Source organism: Anabrus simplex, chromosome 2 (genome assembly GCF_040414725.1).
Source record: "Anabrus simplex isolate iqAnaSimp1 chromosome 2, ASM4041472v1, whole genome shotgun sequence".
In the NCBI taxonomy this organism is placed as follows: Eukaryota; Metazoa; Arthropoda; class Insecta; order Orthoptera; family Tettigoniidae; genus Anabrus; species Anabrus simplex.
The window spans coordinates 1,194,151,979-1,194,173,350 of record NC_090266.1 but is presented as its reverse complement, the minus strand read 5'-3'; the positions used below and the strand labels follow the sequence as shown (position 1 = coordinate 1,194,173,350).

The 21,372-nt window shown below is 37.3% G+C and overlaps 1 protein-coding gene across 1 annotated transcript in view; it reads left to right on the top strand.

The window, feature by feature from the left end:
• Window positions 1–20,756, top strand: part of LOC136864785 (phospholipid-transporting ATPase VD) — a 532,079-nt gene extending 511,323 nt beyond the window's left edge. The window contains exon 21 of the mRNA XM_067142172.2: window positions 16,475–20,756. Within this exon, the coding sequence (XP_066998273.2) occupies window positions 16,475–16,532 (58 nt within the window). The 3' untranslated portion in view covers window positions 16,533–20,756. The remainder of the gene's footprint in view (window positions 1–16,474) is intronic.
• The last annotated feature ends 616 nt before the right edge of the window (window positions 20,757–21,372 follow it).

Here is a 21,372-nt window from a genome sequence, read left to right as displayed (position 1 = left end):
CCGGAACTCCCCAGGTGGAATGAGAGCTTGGAGTGGATGAGTCTGCCTTGACAAAGAGAATCAAGATCAGAATGAAAGGTGCTAACTCCTGCCTTAGGATATAAACTCCCAGTTTGCATGCATCACCCTTCCAAAACAAGGGGACCAGTCAACCATTCACATGCGGAGTTTTGCCAGGGCAGCATTCGCATTGTCTTAGATGAGGGTGGAACATTCTCACACCCTCTGGCAATTGCCAGAACACTCTGACACTTTCTGGCATCATTCTCACGCGCTCTGATATTCTCCAGAACACCAGAAACAAGGCTTCCTTCTGGCGTCGGCAAGGCGTGAGATTGAAATAGCCAGGCCTGTTGTAGGGTGTTCAGTCAGTCATCACCACCATTGTATGGCCCAGAACCAAGATTCTTTTTTCTTTATAATAATAATAATAATAATAATAATAATAATAATAATGATAATAAACTGCAGAAGAAAGGTTCCCTCCTTTACAGATGCAACCCCAATGATAATTTTATATGCATTTTATAAACTGGTACTATTTTTGTAGATATCTTTAATTATTTCACCTAAATTAGCATATCTGATGATTGACCATATACTGTACTAATGTATATTAATAAATTGTGGCTATTCACTTAGTTATAACACTTTATACTGCTTCTTGTAGAGAGGTGGCGGGCTGTTATACTCCACATTTTCCTTAAAGGGACACTATCACCATGAAGTCATGCATGTACTAGAGAAAAAACTGCAGCTGTTCTGTCCCTTGCTTTTAGTTTTGCGCTGATATCGATATAGTTAAACTTGCATTTCTAGCCTGGTTTCAGTCAGCAACTGCTGTTTGCAGCAATTTTATTTCTCAACATGATATTAAATAGGGTTAACTGTGATATTATAGATGGTCATTTAATAAGAATTTTAATAGAATTCAGTGCTGTGCTGTAGAGAGGTGGCGGGCTATTGTACTCCAGATTTTCCTTAAAAGGACACTATCACCATGAAGTCATGCATGTACTAGAGAAAAAACTGCAGCTGTTCTGTCCCTTGCTTTTAGTTTTGTGCTGATATCGATATAGTTAAACTTGCATTTCTAGCCTGGTTTCAGTCAGCAACTGCTGTTTGCAGCAATTTTATTTCTCAACATGATATTAAATAGGGTTAACTGTGATATTATAGATGGTCATTTAATAAGAATTTTCATAGAATTCAGTGCTGTGCTATGGGATTTGTTGTCCGTTCCATTAGGGTAACACAGTGTACTCAAGAGTTCTCACAATGCTTTCTAGCGCACTAGTGCATCCCACTTGTGTGCTTGTCAGTACTTTCATATTTTCAGCGATCTTGAGGAGTAAGGACAAACAGGTAACTTTCACGTAGTCTCATCTCTTGTTGATTGTTCTATTATCTTACACTGTGGTAGGTATTTAGCCACTAAAAAAAACCTAGTTGACCCATCTTCCTCCAGCTAAACAAGTCTCTTTTATTCAAAGCTCTCTTTTTCTTGAGTATCTAATTCTACTAATAATACATAAAATGCAGCTTCTGTCATATTAGTAATCATCAGGTAAATTACAATTTCCTGTAGCCAACTTGGCATTGGATTCTGTAGGAGGTTTTTATGTAACTAATAATTAGGGATGAAAGTTCGGACACCGAACATATGAAATTAAGTACACCATGTGTTATACAAATTGTGTTGTTTACATCAACTCGGGGTGGTACTGGGACATATACAGAGCGCCTCTCTACTTGAATCGAAACATTGGTTAGTGTAGTTAGGTGACTAAAATGATTAGGGTATGAGACACATTCACAAAATGACTCGCCTCATTCTCTTATTTCTAGAAAGTGGTGATACATTTTAAATGTAAATGAATGTTGTACTTTCAATATCACCAATATTGTTGCAATGTCCAACTGTGTACATTAAACTTTGAATGAACAGAATGCCCTTCGCGCAACATCCTTCATTTTGCATTTTAGCCTTAAGGTACATCATTAAAGTAAACTGACATCAATCCTTCAACTAGCATTCTTTGTACCTGTACCTGCCTTTAGGCAATGCTTTGGTGTCCGGACTTCATTCCCTACTGATAATATGTGCTTTGAATTACATTCTGCTATGTTTTGTCTTGCGTATGTAAAAGGTCATAAACATTACATTTACTTGAATATACTTCCAAGAAATCCTGGAAATAATGAAGGTGTGTTTATCTAAAACAAATCTGGTAACTTGTCTTCCAAACCCTCAACTAGAGATTTTTGCTATGGGAAACATCCTACCTTTATGTGTACCAACAAAATATTTTCATTTGATAGCAAATGATAAACACTGTGTTTCAGATTAATGCTTTCACAGCCTAAAATAATAGGCATAATATTTCGTCCATGTAAAGAGAGAGAAACTGCAGGAAATCCTTGTTTTGCAAGGATTTTACTATACCACCTTAGAAGTGAATCGCAACCAATCAAAAATGCTCTAATAATTTCAAAAAGTTTGAACTCAATTGACTAATACTCTGTTGATAAAATAGGTATCCTTTTGGTCACCAGATGGCGTTATTACATTTGAAAAAGTAGTTCATGAAACTGTGTCTCATTTAACAGTAGTTTGTTGTTTTCTCACCTGTGAGTTAGAAAATATCATCTGACTAATAAAAGAAGGGGCAGTAATCCATGAAAAAGACAGAAAAATAGAATCAGGATGGTTTAAGGGGGAACAAGATATTAAATAGGTGGACAGAAACGATGGTAAGAATAGGTAAAAAGTTAAGAGAATTAGGGAAAGGAGGCGGGGGTAATGAAATCACCAGTACATATAGAAATGAATCTAAGGGCATGAAGCAGTGCCCTGGTGTTGTACTGCAAAAATTCCAAACAATAAGATCCATTGGTTGTGGCAGATTCAGATTTACATTTTGGTTGAGAGAAAAAGGAACTGGATAGCTGATGCATTCTTCTGAAATAAAAAAAAAAACAATCAGTAAGAACAATGACACGTGTGTTGTTTCCAAACTGGGATATTTCCAGTTTGTCATCTCTCTTTATTTTCTCCCTCTGTCTCATTTCTCCAGCTTGAGTCATTTACATATGTTGTGACAGAGTAGGAATTTGTATCATCTCCCTAGCATTGTCCTGCTCAGTGCTCGATCGGCTCTTTATTTCTTTGCTGGGGCACTTCACTCTGTTTGAGGAAGTGTATATCAAAAATATAAAACTAAATCTGTATAGTCCTTATTATCTGCGCACCTTTTCTGGATAGATTTACACCCTAGTGCTGAATTGGTCGACCTCGGCAATCTTCGAGATTCGTACTGGCAACCTTTGAAACACAAACTATGAATCGCTTATACATCGCTGTGCAACATCTGGCGTACACTTTACGTACTAGTACTGTTGTTATTTACACAGCAAAGCCAAACTATAGAATTCACTCTAGGAATAAGATTCGCATCGAGAAATGTTATGTAATGTTATATAATGTGTGTGTGACACAGTTGTTGGCTTAAGATAACAAAGGTTTAGCAAAATTCATATCGATCGATCATATTATCGATTCAATTCAGATTTCATTTCCATTCAGTTGGCAATACTTACGGAACCGGAATTGCTCCCTCCTTACTCCTCAAACCCGTACACAAATCTATTGATAAAAAGTGCTCAGATAATACTGGTTAATGAAAATCTTTTTAAAATATTTTCATTACTTTTGGCAACTTACAAGGAAATTTATAAAAGTCCAGCTCTTTGGCTGAATGATCAGCATACTGGCCTTCAGTTCGAAGGGCCTTGGGTTTGATTACTGGCTGGGTTGGGGATTTACTATGTATGGTTAGTTTCTTTGGCTTGGGGGTCTAAGTATGTGTCTGTTTGTCGTAATACATTCTCTTTATGCACTCACAACACACCACACTACCAACCACTAGAGGAACAATAGTGGTTACATCCCACCATTGATGGTTGGTGTTAGGAAGGGCACCCGGCCATAAAACTGGGTCAGATCCACATCCCAATGCCAGCCCCAATAAAGGCCATGAAGTAGTAGTAGTAGTAGTAGTAGTAGCAGCAGCAGCTGCTGCTTCAGCCTTCCAAAGCAATGGTAATCTGGGTATATGTGTTGTAAATTTATAACAACGGATTACTTGTTTTTCTCTAGCTGTGACAGTGAAATATGACTGGAGGAGATCCTTTGTAGATTTAATCAAATCACTTCATGAGAAAGTGTGACAAAATTATGATTTATTGTGGGGAAATAATGACGAGCAGTAATATAAACGCATTTAAAAAATTCTTGCATCATCCCTGTGTGTCATTTAATTGTGTTGCCATCTTTGACTGGCACGTGCAGACCTGAAAGATGACCGTTAGGATGTTTGTAAACATACTTGCAACTGCACATACACCAACCCACAGGTAAATGCCACGCTCAAATGGGAGGTAGTATTTCAGTTGAAGTTCTAGCGCTAGTTTGGAAGCATTAGAGGTGTGTTACAAGCTGTGTAGTGAACGTCTTGGATGGCACAACGTGCATTGTCGACGTGTGAATGTGTACGCATAATCACATTATATCAAAAAGGATGGTCAACAAGGGCAGTTGTTAAATGTGTATGCTGTAATCAAAATGATAATATTTGAATATGGAAGCAGTACAGGAAGACGGGAACTTTTGATGATTTGCCTTGTACAGGTAGTCCAAGGGCTACGACTGTAGTAGATAACTGTTACCTTCGAATTTCAGTTCAGAAACCCGACTGCAGTGCCACTACGCTGAACAATGGTCTTCAAGCAGCCACATGCCTCTGTGCTTCAACTCAAATGGTGAGAAATAGGTTGCACAAGGTAAAACTTCCCTTTCGATGCCCATGTCGAGATTTAGCTCTCAAACGTATACATCATGGGGTGCACTACATTTGATCCCAACATTATGCCGAATGGTCTATTCAGAATTGGTATAAGGTCTTTTTCACCGATGAGTGTCGCATAAGCCTTGTTTCTGACGACTGTCGTAAACATGTTCGAAAGCATTCTGATCAGGCTTTATGTCTCGGGACCCTGTCCGTCACATGCAGCAATGTGGTGATTCCCTGATATATTGGGGTGGTATTATGTGGGGCCACTATACTCCACTCCTACTCATGCAGGCCATTGTCACGGCTGTACAATGCTGGAACGACATCCTCTGACCCATGATGACACCATATCACCAGCATTTTGGAGAATTTGTCTTAATGGACAACAATGCATGCATCCATCATGCAGTTCTTATTAAGGACTTCCTTCGTAATCACAATATTATTTGACTTGAATGGCCATTGTGTTGCCTGGACATAAACTGTATTGAACATGCCTGGGATGAATTAAAGAAGTCTGTGCATGGACGCCACGACCCACCAACCACTCTGCGAGGTATACACCAAATCACCATTGAGGAATGCAGCAATTTGGACCAACATTACCTTGATGAATTAGTGATCGGTATGCCAAGACAAATGCATGCATCAGTGCATGGGGACGTGTTGCCCAGTATTAAAGGTACTGATGTATGCTGTATTCAGTAACTCAAATTGAGAAACCAATGCTATATTGTAGTAAAGGCTCTCATTTGTTGTTTTGTTGAGTAATAAATAACACTGATATGGTACCTCTGTAAGCCTCCATGGCTCAGGCAGCCGCACGCTGGCCTCTCACCACTTGGTTCCGTGGTTCAAACCCCGGTCACTCCATGTGAGACTTGTGCTGGACAAAGCAGAGGCAGGACAGGTTTTTCTCCGGGTACTCCGGTTTTCTCTGTCATCTTTCATTCCAGCAACACACTCCAATATCATTTCATTTCAACTCAGTCATTAATCATTGCCCCAGAGGATTGCGACAGGCCTCGTCAGCCAGCACAATTCCTATCCGCACCGCAAGATGGGAGCTTCACTCATTCCATCCCTGACCCGGTCCATGACTGGAAAACAGGTTGTAGGTTTTCATTTTCATTCATGGTACAGTACCTCTGTATGCCTCAATATGTTTTTTTAAGTCAGGAAATCTTTGGTCCAAGGTGAGGCAAAACTTTTTTTGATGTATGCAATTCTGAATCATAAGAGAAGATATGGCACTGTTAAATGTAAAAATTACATTGAAACTTGTATTTATTGAAACCTATTTTAAACAAGAGCATGTCCTTAACAAACAAAAGTATTTCTTTAGTCCATTGAGATTGTATTTTAAAACTGACCTCTGATGGTGAAATATGTTTCAGTGAAGAATTAGAAAGGAATTGTGACTGTGTGCTATGTGTAGTTGTTCCAATTCTGCTATTGTTTTCTTAAATCTCACTCGTGAAATCTTCTCTTCAATTTTGTTTGGCAATGTTAGGTCACAGTTGCACATTTTGACATGAGATGGAATTCTGGAAAGTTTCAGTATAAAACACGTATTCCCAAATCATGGTTAGACTATTATACTATGTTAATATTGAAGGTCTTACACTTGCTTCATGTTGGCCTCCAACTTATGATGTCAAAGAAAAGCAAACACTGCTTTCTGTTTCAAAATCATACAATTTATTGTGTGCTGGACTGAGTGGCTCAGACAGTTGAGGCGCTGGCCTTCTGAGCCCAACTTGGCAGGTTCGATCCTGGCTCAGTTCATTGGTATTTGAAGCTGCTCATATCCTCGTGTCTGTAGATTTACTGGCGCATAAAAGAACTCCCGCAGGGCAAAATTCTGGCACCTCGGCGTCTCCGAAAAACCTTCAGAAGTAGTTAGTGGGACATTAAAGCAATAACATTATTATTAACTTATTGTGTAAGGGACAGGGAAAATGGATGTCTTATTATCCATCAGACTGTCGTCCATACAGCTATTTCAAATTGATATTATTTATTTCAACCCGTATTGAGTGAAAATGATGGAAATAAAAAACTGGACTAGTCTCACTGAATTAGAGTTCTGGATCATAATTGTTACAATTCCATTCTTTCGTCACCTTTTTCTGAAAACCTGAATTTCAATTACAAGTTGAATATTAACTTAATGCAGTAGAAGCTTTTAAGAGTCCCTTAAAATAAAGGGAAATAAGTTTATCACTGATGATTTGTTAAAAGAATAACCCTGAGAGAGATGCTGGATTATGTCATGATGGTCCAGAGAGAATGAGCAACATTATATACTGTATAAAAATAATACTCCTTATGTCAAATCAAAACATATATAAAAGGACTGCCATCTGGTATTTGGTGTAATATTTCAGATGTAGACCTTGCAAAGGATTCTATCTGTTTTGGCCCTTAAGCAATGTCAGCATCACCTATGCAGGGACTGTTGAAGTAATGACCACAGAATATGTTGGATAAATCTCTGAACTGCTCCTGGTATTGGCATGTGTGGTCTTTGTGTTAGAGGACGACTTGCTAGGCGGAACATAAGCCTATTGAAAATTGAAACCTGAATAACTGTGGATTGGATTCCTTTGAAAATAGTCACTTTTGTGGCTAATAACTCATGAGATTACAAGTTGTATAGAACGCAATTTAGCAATGTAGGGAGGGTATCTTTATAAGTAATAACTTCTCCTCTGTAAACAGGATGGCTTCCATTGACGCTTGACATGTACAGTGACATTAGGAACGCCATTCAAATGTTCGCCTCTAGCACTCCAAATAACTGCAATCTCAGAATGAACCTCGCAGTGTTGATTGAGTAATATGTGGAGGATAGTCAGACTCCAATGGTAGAATTTCAAAGATATTGGCTAACTGACTAAAGGTATGTTTGCTTGCAACAGTGCATTCCTGAAAAAGTTCCATAATATTACAGTGGTTGGTTCATTAATTTAGAACCTTTATCATTTTTAAAATTGATTATGACGGGTAATTTTGTGATCACACTCGCCACTTGTTGATACTTAGCTTCTGCTTTCCTGAATTCATTTGTTGTTCTACTGAACAATGAAGCCTTCCTGGGTTTCACTGTATCATTGACATCAAGTACCTTATCTACAGACATTACTTGATCCAAACACAAGAGATGAACTTTCAATTCTGAGCATGATACCAGAGTGGCATAGTCACTGGCTTCTCACCAGGGGCGACTGTGGTTTGAATCCTGGACAATGCACATGGGATTTAAAAAATAAAGTCACATGCCTATTGTTTGGATTCCACGTAAAACTGGAGGTACCGTGACTATGATCACAATATCAATAGTAGCATAACCAAGCAAGTTGGCCTTGCTGTTAGGGTCACATAGCTGTGAGCTTGCATTCGAGAGATGGTGGGTTCGAATCCCACCGTTGGCAGCACCAAAGATGGTTTTCTGTGGTTTCCCATTTTCACATCAGCTAAATACTGGGGCTGAACCATAATTAAGGCCACTGCCCCTTACTTCCCAATCCTAGCCCTTTCCCATTCTTGCATCGCCAAAGACATTTAAAGTGTTGGTGCGACGTTAAACCACTCGCAAAAGAAATATATATAGCCATGTAAAACTACTGTATAACCCTTCCTTCCTTCCTTCCTTCCTTCCTTCCTTCCTTCCTTCCTTCCTTGAATTTCCAACTCTCTCAGGAATTTTGAGAGCCTTTCTATCTTGATAACTACACAGTTTCTTAAAATAATATACCTAGTCTATAAATCCTTGTTTTGGCACATTTTTTATCTGATTTATGATGTCAAATGTCAGTTTACAAAATTCAGTTTTCATTTCTTGATTCCTTCTTTCTCCAAGCTTTCTAAGAACTTTAATACTTTAATCCTTTGATCCACTGAATGAGCTAGCTGTGTGGTGAGCTTGCATTCTGGAGATGAAGTGTTCAAACTCCATTGTTGGCAGACCTGAAGGAGGTTTTCCATTTTCACAAAAAGCAAATACTGAGGATGTAACTTTAATTATGACCACGGTCACTGCCTTCCCAGTCTTAGCTCTGTACTATCTCATTGTCCCCATAAGACCTGTCTGTGTCGATGCGACATAAAATAAATAGCAATAAAATAATTAGAATCGTTTTGGTCCTGAGGCAGAGTTGACTCTGCAGTACAGGTCATGTAACTGTAAGTTTGCATTTGAGAGATGTTTGTTTGAGATCCGCTGTTGGCAGCCTTGAAAATTGTTTTCCATGGTACCCACTTTTACGCCAGACAAATTTTTAAATAAAGCCCACTTCTAGTCATTCCTTTCCCACCGTTGCCCAAATCCGGTTGTGCTAACAAATAGGGTAAAGAATGAAGTTTTTTTAAATAATATTATTTGCTCTTTTCTGTAATACAGTATCAATTATAATAATGTTACTGGTTTTATATCCCACTTATTACTTTTATAGTTTTCAGGGATGCCAAGATGTTGGAAATTTTGTTCCGCTGGAGTTCTTTTATGTGACGGTAAATATGCTGACACAAGACTGATTAATATATTGCTTCACGTGCCCACGCGATTACACAAAGTGCAATGCTAGTGTTGACTACTCGGCTCACCAAATTTATCAAGTTATAAATTAAAATTCACCAGAATTTTGTCTAAATGGCAAAGTCACTAGCTTTGAAATTCTGTTGCTAAATGACTTCAAAAGGACTCCAGATCACTACAGTTGGTCATGATGATGATGATGATATTTTGTGACATTGGTTTTTTCCCCAGCCAAGAAAATGTGTATATGGTCAATAAAAATCAGTAAGGGTTGAAAACAATGAAAGAAAAGTTGGTGGCAGTGATTAGTCTACTGTTTTAAGAGGAAGTACAAATGGGCAACCATTCTCTATTAATACTAGTCAGGGGAAAAAATGGCCAATCAATCAATTAATCAATCATCAATAAATCACCACTGATATGCATTTAGGGCAATCACCCAGGTGGCCGATTGCCTATCAGTTGTTTACCTAGTATTTTCTTAAATAATTTAAGAGCGCCTGGGTTCCCTTTTAATCTCCTCTTATGACAGGCAGGGGATATTGTGGATGTTATTCCACCGCCCCAACCCTCAGGGGAAAATCATCATCATCATCATCATACTTTTCTGTGACATTAAAGCTGATATATATATATATATATTCCTTTTACATAAAATTAAGGTAGATATATTGCTTACTGCTAGTTAAAAGAAATTGTCAATTGGTAGTACTGGGACTTACTTCCGTTATGTACTCAGAATATGGCATTTCCTTAAATAAGGAGCTTTATTTTACAGATATTAAAGATTAAGACAGTTCATTTAATAATGTAGTTTCAACATTTGAAGATTCATTTGGAAAAAGAAAGGGCATATATCTCCCTTTTTCATAAGAGTTCATCTGTTCATTTATTTCAATCTTTTATCTATCCGACTCACTTAAACTGAAAACTTTATTCATGACGTATACGATTATTATGTTCAATACAACTGAATGATATTCAAAACTCGTTTGATCATTTTATTTTATTTTTTAAAGTTTAAGGGGCAGTCAAATGAAAACCGAACACATGCTACAACGTGACCATGGAATGGTTTTATTCAAAAGTAATTGCCAAAAGCGTTAATACGTTCATCCCACTGGGAGACAAGATGATCAATTCCAGTCTTGTAGAAAGAGGTAGGTTGCCGACGGATCCACAACTGCACCCACTCTTGCACTTCCTCGTCTGAATGAAATCGACATCCTCGAATGTCTTTCTTCCTCCATGATTCATCAGTTTTCCCGGATAAGGCTATCAGTCTGCCCTATCACATCAGGAGTAATGGCTCGATGGACCTGTCCTGAGCGTGCATCGTTTTGCAGTGATCTGCGCCCTTCTCGGAATCTCCTATGCCAGTCGTGTACACTCGTCATGGACATGCCGCATTTGCTATACACAGCAGGTTTGTGATAAGTTTCGCATACTCCAGCACCTTTGGCCACCAGAATGCGAACCACACTTCTCTGCTCTTCTTTGCTTGCCTCCATTTCTACAGCTGGACGAACACACTAGACCAATCCGTGCACCAACAAAGACATAACCCAACAACTGCATGCACCTGTGAGTTGTCACTATATAGTTCTGCTACCACAGTGATGGCAGTATCAATATGTAACAACATTGTTGCCACCTTTCACACAGAATGTGTATTATGGTGGGTGTTCAGTTTCATTTAACTGCCCCTTATACAATATTTGATTATTCCATCACTAAACTGAATGATATTTGAAACTCATTTGATTATTTAAATAATTAGAGTTTATTCGATTATTAAAAGTATTTGATTATCCCATAATTACTCTGCACCCTGCATGGTTATCTCATATTCCTTATCACCAAAATATTAGCTCAGCTACTCTCGAGCATTGCCTTTTACCATTGACATCTAATAAGTTCTCAATTGCCTGTTTGCCTTTTCCTACTGTTAGCTTTATAACTGTGGGAGAAGATGTCGACAGCACCCATACTTTCGAGTTCTGTATTTTTTATTACCTCAGAAGCTTCTCTAGATCTCAGGACCAAAATATATTGTGTAACTCCTGCTACTAAAATAGTACGTTACTTTGCCTTTTTCAGTTTAGTTCATCATGCATTCAAAATAAACTGGTCTCCTGCAGTACATGATTTCAGTAGTTTTCTTCCCTGTATTTATTTTGCTCTTTACTTTGATTTGTTTTAGTTGCTATTGCTCTGGCTAAGATTGCACTGCTGTTAGCTGTAGTGTCTTCACTAATTCTTGCTCTCCCATCTCCCATAATTACTGTTACTACATTTTCAAATTTTTCATACATATTATGTATTTCCTCAGTTAAAACTTTAAACTAATTAGCATCAACGGACTCCTCTGGACAATTCTACACATGGCCTATATTACTTTTCTGTCTACCATTTGATTTAGTTTTGTAAATGTAATAGAAGTCTATAGAATGTTAATAGATATTGTTCTTGGTATGGGTTACCGTAGTCATGCCCTAATTCGTGAAGCATGGGCAATGGCCGAGTGGCCTAGTAAGTGGTCCTGAGAGTTGTGATACTAAATTGTATGGAATAGGAGTGGTATCCCAAACATTCTGAATCCTGACCCTCCTTGTGCTCAGTCAGCTGGGACTATACAGTCCATCATGGTCCCTAACCCGTTAGAGGAGAGATTCTCACTGGGGCTACATTTAAGTAGGGTAGCATCCTGCTTCACGGAGTGTACTGAGCTCAGAATAGTTTAAGCAAGCCTGGAACTGATGGGAGTAACAAAGCCCCACTTCAGTTTGACAGGTGAGGGACTCCTTGAAAACAACTTGGCAAACGAAATTGAATTCGTTTGGGAGTTTTCAGTATTAATGGAGGTTATGAAAGAAAGTAGAAAATAGAATGATACTCAGGTAAGAGAAGATAATGAGGAACAGATAGGATCTTATAAAGTGTTCTTAACAGATGATAAAAGGGAAGTGCATAATGTGATGTTAGGAATACTATAGCACGCTACATAGTTTTTGTTAGGCATGCAAATGAGTGAATGATTTGCGTAGATTTAACAGTTGGAGGAATTGGGATGAGAATTGTCTCAGTCTATTCACCAAGCGAGGGTGCAGATGAGGGTAAAGTTCACATTTTTATGAAGCACTGAGTGACATCATAGTCAGGGTCAACAGAAAGGATAGGGTAGTGCTAATGGGCAATTTCAATGAGAGATTTGGAAATAGAACTGAAGGATATGAGAAGGTGATGGGTAAATGTAAGGAAGATATGGATGCTAATGGGAATGGGAACTGTTTACCGACTTCTGTGCTAATATAGGATTAGCAGTTACGAATACGTTCTCAAAGCATAAGGCTATTCACTGGTACACATGGGAGGGTAGGGACACCAAATCCGTAATAGACTATACCATGACCGACTTTGAATTCAGGAAATATGTTGGGAATGCGCAGGTATTCTAAGGATTTTTTGATAATGCTAACCTCTATCTGATCTATAGTGAACTAAGTGTGTCTAGGTCTAGGATAGAGAAAGTGAAATCTGTCTGCAAACAAATAAGGGTAGCGAATCCCCAGAATTAGGATATTAGAAGTGCATGAATATGATCAGTGAAATGTTCCAAACAATAGATAGTAAGCAGGGTCAGGATATACAAGTAGAATGGGTTGCATACAGGGATGATATCGTAGAAATAGCAACAGAATGTCTACGAACATGTACGTGTAAAAATGGGAAAAAGAAAACATCTGGGTGGAATGAAGAAGTGAGAGCAGCTTGTATGTGTAAAAGAGAAGGCATATAAGAATTGGCTCCAAACAAGGACTGATGCGGTTAGGGAATTGTACGCAGATGAAAGAAATGAGCAAAACAAATAATTGTTGAACCAAAGAAGTCGTGGACATCTTGGTAATAACATGGAAAGGCTTGGTCAAGTGGCAAGGAAACCTTTCTGGATAGTAACATAAAATCTTAGAAATGGAGGGGAAAATGAAATCATTAGTAGTTTCAGGTAAATCAGGTGAACTCATAGTAGATCTCTCTCAGAGAATCACAGGACAGGTGGAAATACTTCAAAAATCTTCAGAACATAGAAGGAAATCTTTCTGTTGACATTGTGAATAACCAATCTCATGTTTGTGAAATTACACTTGAGAATGTGAAAAGGGTGGTAAATAAACTCCATTGTCATAAAGCAGCAGGAATAGATGAAATTAGACTTGAAATTGTGAAATATAGTGGGAAACGAGGATGAAATGGCTTTACAGAGTAATATAATTAGCACAGAATATTAGTAAGGTACCTTCTTATTTATTTGAGTTGGTCTTAGCAAGCTCATGATACTGTGTGGGTAAGAATTAAGAAAGGCAAGAATTTAAAAATCTTCTCGTATAAAAAACACACACACACGCACGCACGCGCACACACACACACGCACACACACCTACCTCCCAATACCTACCCATTTCCACTTCCAGTAGACTGTATTTTCACATGAGTGTGGTCCAGCACACCCAGTACATTGGGGAACCCAGCAATTCTGTGAAAGCTTTCCATAACATCTCTTTGTTCCCATTGCATAAGTGGGAGTTTAATGAACTGTGACAATAACAAGGCAACTACATCAGAAACTTCATGTATTATGCGGCATGCTGTTGTTCTGTCAACATCACAGACATCACCGATCACTCCTTCAAATGTTCCAGTTGGATAGAACTGCAGTGCTATTAGAAGGCAATTTTTAGGTGATATCGGATAGCTTTTCCGAGTAGGGAATTCCAATTGTTCACCATTTATATCTAAAATATAACACTGTTTCCTTTCATAATCGAAATATTCTCTGGAACAAAGCATTGCTTAGTTCTTCAAATAAATCCTGCCTCTTCTATAATTCTCTCTTCATTCCTTTCAAACTGATTAAGATACTTGGAGATATAACCTGTAGCTGTTAAGCTCTATTTTGGAATCTTTACCACAGAACACAAATAATTAAAACTTTATCACGGTTTTCTTAGATAACCGCTCCTTCATAGGAGTTGGTAAATTTGAAACCGAGCTTGGTGTAACAGAAATACAACTTTACCCTGGTAAATTATGAAGTTTACCATGGCATTCTCTTTACTGATGTTGGTGCACTTAGGGATTAGTTATGCCAAAAACCTTGGATGTGATAGTGCAACGTTAAACCAACACCAATCAAGCTCGGTTTGATTTTTCAACTCCTCCTCCCTCCTTGTGTTCTTCAATCAGGTTTCTTTCATTTGTAGACGATTCTGTTCATTCATTTCTCATGAACTTAAAAATTTGTTAAATTCTAGGATCATTACCCACCCAAATCCATGTTTTAGAAGTCTAGGATAGGGGTAGTATATCCGAAATATGTAATGATCCAACTTTATAATTCAGTGAGTAAAGCTTCTGTATTTAAAAAGTTATATTCCATATTATCTACATTTGGCTCTTTTTAAATCAGCTGCACTTTATGCCTTACTTGAAGCAAGTATTGACTTTCCTGTTAGTATTATGCCTCTGTGCAATGAATCCTTGTCCACCTTGCTTGACAGTTCTCCTTCCCATCAGGTCCCTTCCTTTTAAGTACTATTCCTTGTATCAATCCTCACCCATATATGTGGAACTGGAGGCACTTCCACCAAAATTTGGCTGATTGGTTTGAGTTAATAAGCCAGCATGTTCTTTTAAACCTCTTAATTCCTTAGTGGAGAGAAGTAAGTTTCTCATTGCAGATATTGTGGGATCCACTGTCTCCATACAGCTTACTGGGGCACTCGAATATCAGTGTTCATTCCCCTTTTCTGTGCAGTCATCTGAAGCTGGTTTACAGAGAATGAATAATCTTTTCCAGCTATCTCCCATCGTAACTGGTCACTTACCCATTACGAGAGATCTTAGGCCTGTATTTTGAACTGCTCCTGAATGGAAGTTTATGTATCTTCTTTCACTGAATTTTTTCAGGTCCATCTCATTATCTATACTTCTGTGCCTTGGAGAGGTTTCTTCATTTTGTTCATTTTCATTGCTGGTAACTGTTTGATGCTTGTCTGATTTCTTGCCAGTTTTCCACAGTTCTCCAGTAGCTGAATCCTTGCATTTTGTTTCCATGTCTTTTGATATCTCAAGGACAGTATTCAGAAGAATCACTTTTTCTCTCTTCTTGTGTATTGTAGACAATGATACACTTCTAAACTTCTTTTTCTCATAAAACAACCTTTTAGATTCCTATTCCACCACACTTCTCACTTTTTCATCTTGGGATGTCAGCTTTTCTGAGAGTGAGTGAGAGAGATGCACACATACATAATGAATCCAAGTTCATCTTTTATGCTATCTTTTAAATCCTTGATCTCTGTAGTTCGTTTCTGTAACAATTCTTGGTTCTGTCTGCCTGATGTACTTTCACTCACTATAATCCATATTCACCCAGAAGGTGAATTACTGGAAGGCAAATTTTTCTCCCCAAAAATTATGTGGTGTCCAGAAAGGATCCAGTTCTAAATCCCAGGCTAAAACCTAAAATTATCTTCGATAGCTATGGCAATTCAAGTGGTAACTGGGATATGCTGAAGTTCTGCTTTAATTTATTTGCAGGAACCAAATGCAGATTTCTTATATTTTAATATTGTGACCGTAAGAATTGAAGGAGGGACTTTCCAGTATACTCCTTCATGAATACATTGTGAACAAAAATGCTGTGTCTTTCTCTTGGAATATGTTGCATCCTTTCTTAATCATTTTTTCCTTAATAGGTGGGGCTGATTTAGTATTTATCCAATGTCATTTTTAGGGGTTAATAGTAGTAATGAAAATTAACAATTAATTGTTCTAATAAAAATCAATCAGCAGAGAAGTTAAGGCTCCTGTCATTGTCTAATACCATATATACATTCAGTTAATTGATTTTGTGACATTATGTTGAAACCTTGTAATGGTTAATTTGTTGCTGAATGTTTCTCTCCTGTTTTTATATGGCTGTATCATGAAAAAGGCAGCTTATGTTTAGGGATCAGTCACTTTTTGTGCTTGTACTCCTGCATAACTTATGGTTGTTTCTCTCTTGTTTTTCTTTTAGGACCACAGATTATGGACCTAAGGATGTGAATCCAAGGAATTTGGCTGTTGTTGGATAAGAAGTAACCATTCAGCATTTATTTATTAAACGTTTGCGCGTAGCATGGCTGTGAGGTTCAAGTGGACCATTGAAACAATTGCTAGATAGCGGCAAGCCTTGTTTGGATAAATCAAGAGGAGGATTGAAGCCTCCGGCTTTTAAAGCTGGAGGCTCATGTTAATCAAGGTCACTGTTGCTATTGTTATTTAAATGATGAGCTGAATGAGAGAGAATATGGGTTATTGGGTGGCCAGCCGGCTGGCTGGCTGGTTGTTTGGTGTCTGTGTGAATGATTTTGTGTGTTTGTGTACATAGTTGCTAATGTGTTTATATATAAATATTTTTGATCGAATATAAGTAATGGGTGCTATGAAAAACAGTTTCTTTGTGTTGAAAAAAGATGAAGTTCCTGCAGTTATATGGTATTGTGTACCATAGCTAATTACTTTATATCAAAAGAGAAACAATACACAATGATAGTGACAGACTAAAGGTGTTGTTAACTTACCAGTTTGCCAATTATGAAACCATATGTCGTATTAAAGCAGTATGAAGAGAATAGAGAGAATGTGAATACAGCCAGTTTGCAAATTAAGGTGATGATAATTCTCCACAGCTAATAATCATGGCCATATTCTCCCTATTCCCCATAGTTTAATTTAAAGGTATACATATAATTTCTATGCATTTATCTAGTACATTGAATTCGATAAAAAGTAGTCCTGACCTGTGAATGAGTAACATCCATTGCACTGAAGGAAATATTAATTTCAAAGTAGATATATCTATTATTTGAAAGTATAAGTTTGCTTTTGATGAGGAAGTTAATTTATACTTTATCTGAAAAATATGGAAAAAGAAAAAGAATTGCTGTTCTATCCCTAAATTCATACATGTCATTCTTTGCCTGCTATTGTTTATATTATTGAACAGATCTCCTTATTTTGATCTGTTTCATGTTCTTTTTGGAAGTGTTATCCTGAGTGCAAATAGATCAATATTTTTTGAAATAATTGAGAATGGAGTATGGTTGAACAAAACAAACTGAGGACGTGTAATCCTGAAGTGCAGTGGTGACTGCCCTTGATCTGTGAACACATTATTTTTCCTTAATGACCTGTTGTTGTTCATTGAATGGAAGTTTATACATCCACAGGATGTAGGAAGGGTCAATTTTAGATAGATAAGATGATTCACTTGAAGTATATTTAAAGCTATCACTGAAAAATGAACAAAGATGATTTATTATAAAACCCTTGTGATATTGGTAAAGATAATCTACTGGCATCAGATTAAGCTGTCTTAGTACTTGCAATATTTATGTAGAGTATTACCAAGCTCTCCTAATCATTCCCTATATTCACAGGTTTGTGACTTCTCTTAATAGATAGTTAAGGATGGATACTGGTATGAGGTATATCCATTATGTTTTGTTGTAGAAATCATCATTTTTGCAGTCATGAAAATGGTCATTATTTCTTCATTCTTCAAGACTCTCCATGAAGGCATTTCTTTTACTTCGAACAGAGCCATTAAATATTTATAAATTAGCTTGGGTGTCACAGTCATCAGCATTAAACTTACAAGAACAGGACTTAGTAAAGTTACAGATAAGTACTTACTGTTAAATAAGTTCTTATTTATTTGTTTCTTCAAGTAAGAGCTGCTGATTTTATTTTTAATGATTTTCTTTTTATAACAATGAATTGTTGTTTATTATTATTTTATATTCAGATGTTGAAAACATTGTTCATATACAAGTCTAGCAATGAAGGATTATTTTAGTTTGGTGTCACACAATGTAAATATGGTAAGTGAACTAAAGATTCCTTGCTGTCATATTATTTTATTTTAAATTTTGAGGAACATTACTGAAAGTAGACTATACTTTAATCAAAATATAATATACTGGGTTTAATTCATTTTTGACGTTAATAGTATCAATATTCTTGTTTATCACAGCACTTCATAAGTTCTCTTGAAGTACATACTGACTTCTCATCTGATAAACAAAAAATGCAATCCATGAACTGTAGTCTGTTTGTGCAAGATGAGGATCTCCCATAATCTTCCTGACAATAAGCTGAGTGAACTGGACAGAAGTAGTTCCCTATTAGAAAAAAACCTTACTCTTTATTATTACAAGGGATCAGATTTTTATGTGCTAAAAATGTGAGATTTATATTTTATGTGCTAAAATACGTAAACATATTTGATAAAAATTTTAATCACTTGCATTCAAGAGGTAAATAAATACCAGATGTTCTCCTTAACCCTTTCCGTGTCGGTCCCTGTACCTGCGAAGCCGAGTGTGAATCTAATTCATTTTCAACAGCACGCACTTCCTTCACTGTTTTGGAACATAGGTTAGTGGATTTCTCAAGTATATCTATGGTTGTACACAAGAAGTTTAGATTAGGAAATATAAACGCCAAATTGTTTTACAGCAAGCTTGTTTTCAGTAAATCTTGGAAAATTTCAATTGACGATGCATAGTTTTTATCTCGTGCATTCATAATGGTTGTGAAACATTCAAAATTGTCTGCATAGTATACCACAGCGCTAAGCCAGGTACCCTACTGCATGACAGTAGGCGGAGGAGGAAGCGCAAGACCTGGATTTTTCTCTTTAAAAGATCGATTCTTGAGGGTGCTTTGACTGTTTTTACAATTGGACACTAATTTATCCACTAGAGGATACTGAGCCTGTACAGTTCCACATAACCTGTAGAGCATGAACTATACTCCGCACAGCCTTACTTCTAAATTGAAGTTTCGCAAAACAAATGAGCATCGCCTTTTCTCTGTTGCCAGCGCGCTACACCCGCGAGAACAGCTGATGCAATACGACCGCGGTAAACAGCCCTTGTCAAATGTAATACCGTACTCAGAAAAACTAATGAATATGGATTGAAAACAAATGCACAAAAAATACACTTACTAACAACATCTGACACTAAAAGAGAATATTTTATTAAGAATAAAAGAGAATGAGGAAATAACACATCACTCACCGCTAATGGCTGGCACAGGATGGAGGTTATGACCTACAAAGGGAACACACTACTGATCTCAGAGTCACTGGAACCCTCCAACAATATGAAAAACACACTAATTATTGAAGGAAAATGCAAAAGATCACGAGCCGTACCGAATACCATAAACGCTGAGCGAGATAGGTTAACCACGTGGTGAATGTAAATATTAGATTTGGCAACTAGGTTTCGAGATCGTACTCTGCCGATATAAATCGATATGAATGGCAGCTTGGGATTGGTTGGATGTCTATGCTTCAGCGCATAACCACCAGACAGAGCCAAAATCTGCCAAAACGTCAATTTAGGAGTAGAGCCATGCGGAGTATACGCAAGTGTACCCAGCTACCTAAATTGTTAGATAAAATGGCTGTGATCATGGTTCAGAACGGACCAAAAACTGTCCGGATCCAGGCTCTTAGGACCCATGCTAAGCATCAATAAACTGGTCTACTTGATAGAAATGATAAGATGAAGTCACATGTATTTATTAAGGCACCAATTAATGATCATTCAGTTGAAATTGAGAAAAAAAAGAAGCCCAGTAATTCTATTACTAATATATACAAACACATAATTGAAAGATTGCAGCACAGGGCCCGTGAACACTCATTAATAACATGGCATACACAGGATAAACGATACAAGGATGGCGGTAGGCTAGAACTTACGGACTCTGATTCCTTTATTTATTGGAGTTTTAAGATCATAAGAGAGAATTCTTTTCACCTGAAATTCTCCCTCTCGAAGTCACTCTTGTGATAGACGTCGTTGAACAATATTAATCTAATTTAAGTTTCTTCTCATTGTCTTTCATTCTTTTTTGTTCACCACATAATCAGTTATTATTCTCGTTTCCAAGACAACGTTCCTGGTGTAAAGCCTATTTTGGAACGGGGCGGGCAAAGCACCACAAGGAGTAAAATGAAAGGGCAATGAATAAGGAAAATGTTTACGTCTACCCAGATGTTTGACATCACAATAACAAAATGTCCTCCCAGAAAAGAAAAGGGAAGGTTAAGTATCGGCATAAAAAAGTATTAAAATTAGAAGGTGAGACATTAACACAGTCATTCAAATCTCATTCACACAAGTTGGGAGATAAGCAAGACAAGAAAATATCGGATTTGGTACACAATTATATCACACACTAGCAGTTACCTGTGGCTTCGCTCGCGTGGATTTCAAAATTTGATAAAAGTAATTGTTCCTTGGCAGTGTGCTAAGACATTATCTGAAACTACCAGAAGTATAAAAATTCACCGAAAAACTGATTTTAATTTACCCCACAAACTCTTTACTAACCCCATTTGTGGTATTGCCTTTTGGGGCTAAGACAACCATGCGACAGAACTGTACATGTGAGAAAGTCTTCTCTCAAGCCGGAAAAAAAGAGAAATGTCTTTATTTCTAAAGGAGGTGCCAAATGCCTCTTTATTTCTAAAGGAGATTCCAAATACCTATTTCCAAGTCTGTAACTCCTTCAGTTTTTGAGATATAAGTATTCCCATGAAAAGAAATCAATCCCTTTACCAATCCTTCCCCCACACTCACCTAAGTGGATATTCCGTAAAAAATATATGCTTGTTTCTTTATTTTAAAAGTAGATTCCAAATACCAGTTTTCATATCTGTAACATCATCAGTTTTTGAGTTATATGTATCCTCATAAAAAGTAATTAAACTCTTTTTTTCACTTCTTTTCACCGCCATTAAGTGCCTTTTCTGAAATTAAAAAAAGGTACATGTTCCTGTATTTTTAAAGTACTTTCCAAATACCAAGTTTCTTGTCTGTAACATGTTACGTTTTTGATATACCATACCGG